The 5,013-nt window shown below is 49.0% G+C and overlaps 1 protein-coding gene across 4 annotated transcripts in view; it reads left to right on the top strand.

Moving 5' to 3' along the window:
- The first annotated feature begins 818 nt into the window (after positions 1-818).
- EXT2 (exostosin glycosyltransferase 2) overlaps positions 819-5,013 on the top strand; it is a 300,617-nt gene continuing 296,422 nt past the window's right edge. For 2 of the 4 annotated variants that reach the window (XM_068123894.2, XM_068123892.2), the window contains exons 1-2: positions 920-1,273; positions 3,969-4,530. In XM_068123894.2, coding sequence (XP_067979995.1) covers positions 3,986-4,530 — 545 coding nt within the window. In that variant the 5' untranslated portion in view covers positions 920-1,273; positions 3,969-3,985. Of the gene's footprint in view, positions 1,274-3,968; positions 4,531-5,013 lie in introns of all 4 variants that reach the window. The other 2 variants (XM_068123895.2, XM_068123893.2) reach the window with 2 other exon arrangements.

The following is a 5,013-nucleotide window of genomic DNA, read 5'->3' as shown; positions in this document are numbered from 1 at the left end:
TATTTTTTGTGTTTTATGTGTCGGTTTGACTTTTTGTGTGATTAATGTTAGCTCTTTCATGAGCCTCGATCTTGAAAAAAAAAAAAATTTTTTTTTTGCAAACGACAGAAAAAAAATATAGGAGGGGCCCGAATTGCTCCCCTGTTCAACTCCCCCCCCCCCCCCCCCAATTCCGCCGGTGGATGAAATGGTGACGTATCTGTTTCCCCAAATTCGCACCTCACACGGTGAATGGGTGAATGTGCGAAGATGGATCTTGCGGTGACGAATCTGTTTCCCCGAATTCGCACCTCGGTGAAGGAGGTGAATGGGTGAATGTGCGAAGATGGATCTTGCGGAGACGAATCTGTTTCCCCGAATTCGCACCTTACACGGTGAAGGAGGTGAATGGGTGAATGTGCGAAGATGGATCTTGCGGTGACGAATCTGTTTCCCCAAATTCGCACCTCACACGGTGAATGGGTGAATGTGCGAAGATGGATCTTGCGGTGACGAATCTGTTTCCCCGAATTCGCACCTTACACGGTGAAGGAGGTGAATGGGTGAATGTGCGAAGATGGATCTTGCGGAGACGAATCTGTTTCCCCGAATTCGCACCTTACACGGTGAAGGAGGTGAATGGGTGAATGTGCGAAGATGGATCTTGCGGTGACGAATCTGTTTCCCCAAATTCGCACCTCACACGGTGAATGGGTGAATGTGCGAAGATGGATCTTGCGGTGACGAATCTGTTTCCCCGAATTCGCACCTTACACGGTGAAGGAGGCGAATGGGTGAATGTGCGAAGATGGATCTTGCGGAGACGAATCTGTTTCCCCGAATTCGCACCTTACACGGTGAAGGAGGCGAATGGGTGAATGTGCGAAGATGGATCTTGCGGTGACGAATCTGTTTCCCTGAATTCGCACCTCACACGGTGAAGGAGGCGAATGGGTGAATGTGCGAAGATGGATCTTGCGGTGACGAATCTGTTTCCCTGAATTCGCGCCGTACACCGTGAACGGGGTGAAAGTGCGAGACTGGATGACGCTCAGTTCCGGGTCTGCTTTTCGTTGCCGACAACAACCTCGCAAATTTCTGATTATCTAGATGAAAAATAGAGAACAAACACAGACATTGAACGATGCACAAGCCAAGTATATTTGGTCAATGAGGAAGGACACGGGCGATCCGATCTGTACACGCGAGGCAGACGTGAAACAAATAGACAACAAGATGGAGATGGAACGACGAATGAAACGTTAAGTAAGCAGCTGGAATGTCCATGTGATCGGTGAGAGATGTTTATTAGGTCATTTGTCTGAGAATGGGCAGATCGTCCTCACTTGAAGGAACTCATGTTTGGGGCCGTCTATTTAATATGTATGAGGATAGTGAATACAGAATAGGGCGGAGTGTTTGGCCTCCCCTTGTCCTCTGTCGTTCTCCCCTTGTCCTCCCTCTGTCGTTCTCCCCTTGTCCTCCCTCTGTCGTTCTCCCCTTGTCCTCCCTCTGTCGTTCTCCCCTTGTCCTCCCTCTGTCGTTCTCCCCTTGTCCTCTGTCGTTCTCCCCTTGTCCTCTGTCGTTCTCCCCTTGTCCTCTGTCGTTCTCCCCTTGTCCTCTGTCGTTCTCCCCTTGTGTTCTGTCGTTCTCCCCTTGTCCTCTGTCGTTCTCCCCTTGTGTTCTGTCGTTCTCCCCTTGTGTTCTGTCGTTCTCCCCTTGTGTTCTGTCGTTCTCCCCTTGTGTTCTGTCGTTCTCCCCTTGTGTTCTGTCGTTCTCCGCTTGTCCTCTGTCGTTCTCCCCTTGTGTTCTGTCGTTCTCCCCTTGTGTTCTGTCGTTCTCCCCTTGTTGTTCTCTGTCGTTCTCCCCTTGTGTTCTGTCGTTCTCCCCTTGTTCTCTGTCGTTCTCCCCTTGTCTTCTGTCGTTCTCCCCTTGTCCTCTGTCGTTCTCCCCTTGTCCTCGGTCGTTCTCCCCTTGTGTTCTGTCGTTCTCCCCTTGTCCTCTGTCGTTCTCCCCTTGTCCTCCCTCTGTCGTTCTCCCCTTGTCCTCTGTCGTTCTCCCCTTGTCCTCTGTCGTTCTCCCCTTGTCCTCTGTCGTTCTCCCCTTGTCCTCTGTCGTTCTCCCCTTGTCCTCTGTCGTTCTCCCCTTGTCCTCTGTCGTTCTCCCCTTGTCCTCTGTCGTTCTCCCCTTGTCCTCTGTCGTTCTCCCCTTGTGTTCTGTCGTTCTCCCCTTGTCCTCTGTCGTTCTCCCCTTGTGTTCTGTCGTTCTCCCCTTGTCCTCTGTCGTTCTCCCCTTGTGTTCTGTCGTTCTCCCCTTGTGTTCTCTCGTTCTCCCCTTGTCCTCTGTCGTTCTCCCCTTGTGTTCTGTCGTTCTCCCCTTGTCCTCTGTCGTTCTCCCCTTGTGTTCTGTCGTTCTCCCCTTGTGTTCTGTCGTTCTCCCCTTGTTCTCTGTCGTTCTCCCCTTGTTCTCTGTCGTTCTCCCCTTGTGTTCTGTCGTTCTCCCCTTGTTCTCTGTCGTTCTCCCCTTGTCTTCTGGCGTTCTCCCCTTGTCCTCTGTCGTTCTCCCCTTGTCCTCTGTCGTTCTCCCCTTGTCCTCGGTCGTTCTCCCCTTGTGTTCTGTCGTTCTCCCCTTGTCCTCTGTCGTTCTCCCCTTGTCCTCTGTCGTTCTCCCCTTGTCCTCTGACTCTGTCGTTCTCCCCTTGTCCTCTGTCGTTCTCCCCTTGTCCTCTGTCGTTCTCCCCTTGTCCTCTGTCGTTCTCACCTTCCGCCCTGTCGTTCTCCCCTCCCGCCCTGTCGTTCTCCCCTTGTCCTCTGTCGTTCTCCCCTTGTGTTCTGTCGTTCTCCCCTTGTCCTCTGTCGTGCTCCCCTTCCGCCCTGTCGTTCTCCCCTTCCGCCCTGTCGTTCTCCCCTTGCCTTTTTTGATTACAGATAAATTACAAATAAATAATATCACCAATATTACAAATAAATTTGTACAAGAGAAATGTTTGTATTATGATTGATGGAAATCATGACAACACAGCAACTCAAGCTCAGTCAGGTCATTTTCTTCAACTAGCAGAAGTACCTGGCGGGGGAGAGGGGAGGGGCAGGGGAGTAGTGGGTGAGGGTGAGGGGCGGGGAGGAGGGAGGGAGGTTGGGGGAAGGGGAGGGGGAATGGGGGGAGAGATGGGGGTAAGGGGAGGGGGGGGGGGGGCAGGAGAGGAAGGGGGTTCATATATATGCTGGTGAATGTGGCGTTCATAATGTTTCTGAGTTAAGTGTGATGCCGATCAGGAAGTAGAAGTAGAAGCCGTACTACCAAATTCGTACACTTCCTGAATTGTTCGATTTATTTGTATTCAAATGTTTGGTGATTGTTTTGTATTTATTTATGCGAATGTGTTCTTGTATATAACTGTCATTAATTTTTAAAAGCTTAGGCACGATCGAGCGAATTTTAAAATAAAATTCCAAATTAACGATCTTCCTTTTTTTAATACATATTTTTTTTTGCCGAAAACACTCCCAGGCACACACTGATGAACCTCTGAAAGTTTGACGAAGATCCGTTCAGCCAACTCTGAGAAAAATGGCGACACAGACAGACAGACAGACATCTATCTCACTTATATAGTAGATTAAAACAAGCCTGTGCCTCTGCGGCGACGTGTGGTGAGGCGTGCTTAGTAAACCGATCCATACTAGGAAGTAATAAATAGATGAACGCTTGCATTTCCTTCCAAGTACATTCTGCCGTGATAAACATTTAACCATTTGTTAACTATTGAAGTTGTAACTGTTGGATACACTATAATTTAACAGGAGGAAAAAGCTCCCAACTTGTGGTGCCACTGAACATGAACGCACATTGAACACTGATATCGATAATGTACCATTATACCACAATTCCATTTGTTCTTATCATAATTTAAACCTCATGCATGAGAGTCACACTGAAAAAGAGGTGTCGGTTCATTTTGTATCTTTCTTTTCACTGTGTCTGTGTAGTCCACCCCATTCAAATTATGGGACCGTCTGGAAAGTCAGCCCGTGGAGTAAATCTTGTTCCTCGGATGAAGACCCGGCATCGGCTGTGCTACGCTGCTCTCTTCTCCCTACTGCTACTTGGCCTACTTTCATCTGGCCTGCTGCAATTCTGGCCACGTGGAACCGCATTGGAAGATGGGGATGCTCCTCATGTCACACACTCTCCAAGACATGTTGCAGATTTACCAAGGGTCCAGCTCGCGCTTGAAACGCCGACTCCCGAGCATGGAGACATGTCCTGCCGCATGCATACCTGTTTCGACGTGTATCGTTGTGGCCACAATACGCATCGACGGATTAAGGTGTACGTGTACCCCCCGGCTCACTATGTGGACGCACGTGGCGTAACGGTGGCACATGGATTCTCACGAGAATTTAATGAGCTCCTCTCTGCAATATCTGAGAGCGAGTTCTACACGGATCAACCAGCACGGGCGTGCTTGCTTTTACCTTCTGTAGACATGTTGAGTCAACAACACCTGCGGCTGAAAGAGACTGGTCAATTGCTTGCACAGATGCACAGGTGTGCTTGGCAGTACCTCTCCTTCAACTCACGCTCTTTTCTTTTCTTCCTTCATACTACATTTATCTGATGCAATACCCCACCCACACCACTATAAAATGCAACACATGAGTAAAAGGTTGAATGGTGTCTGGAGAAATGAAGGCATCTTTGAGGTGGACTGATGTGGATGTGTCATGTTTGAAAGCAATTGCCTAAAAGTAAATGTATGAGCATGGTGCTACAGTTGCACGTTTGACACAAAGTCAGATGCTGTTGAAGTATTATTTGGAGACATTTACCTATGACGTGCTGAGAGACAGAGACTCATCATTTACACCTCATGCGTAAGAGCCACACTTTAAAGGAGGAGCTCTGTGTGTGTCGTTGGTTGTTATCTCCATATACAAGTTTTAGAAGGTGTAACTGAGTCCTCTCACGTCTCGAAGTATCCACCTCCGTTTCAGTAAGGGATCATGATTCATGGACGAGTTTGTGAAGTTT

The sequence above is a fragment of the Myxine glutinosa genome, chromosome 8 (genome assembly GCF_964187855.1).
Source record: "Myxine glutinosa chromosome 8, kmMyxGlut1.1, whole genome shotgun sequence".
Taxonomy (NCBI): Eukaryota; Metazoa; Chordata; class Myxini; order Myxiniformes; family Myxinidae; genus Myxine; species Myxine glutinosa.
This window is presented reverse-complemented; position numbering and strand designations above follow the sequence as displayed.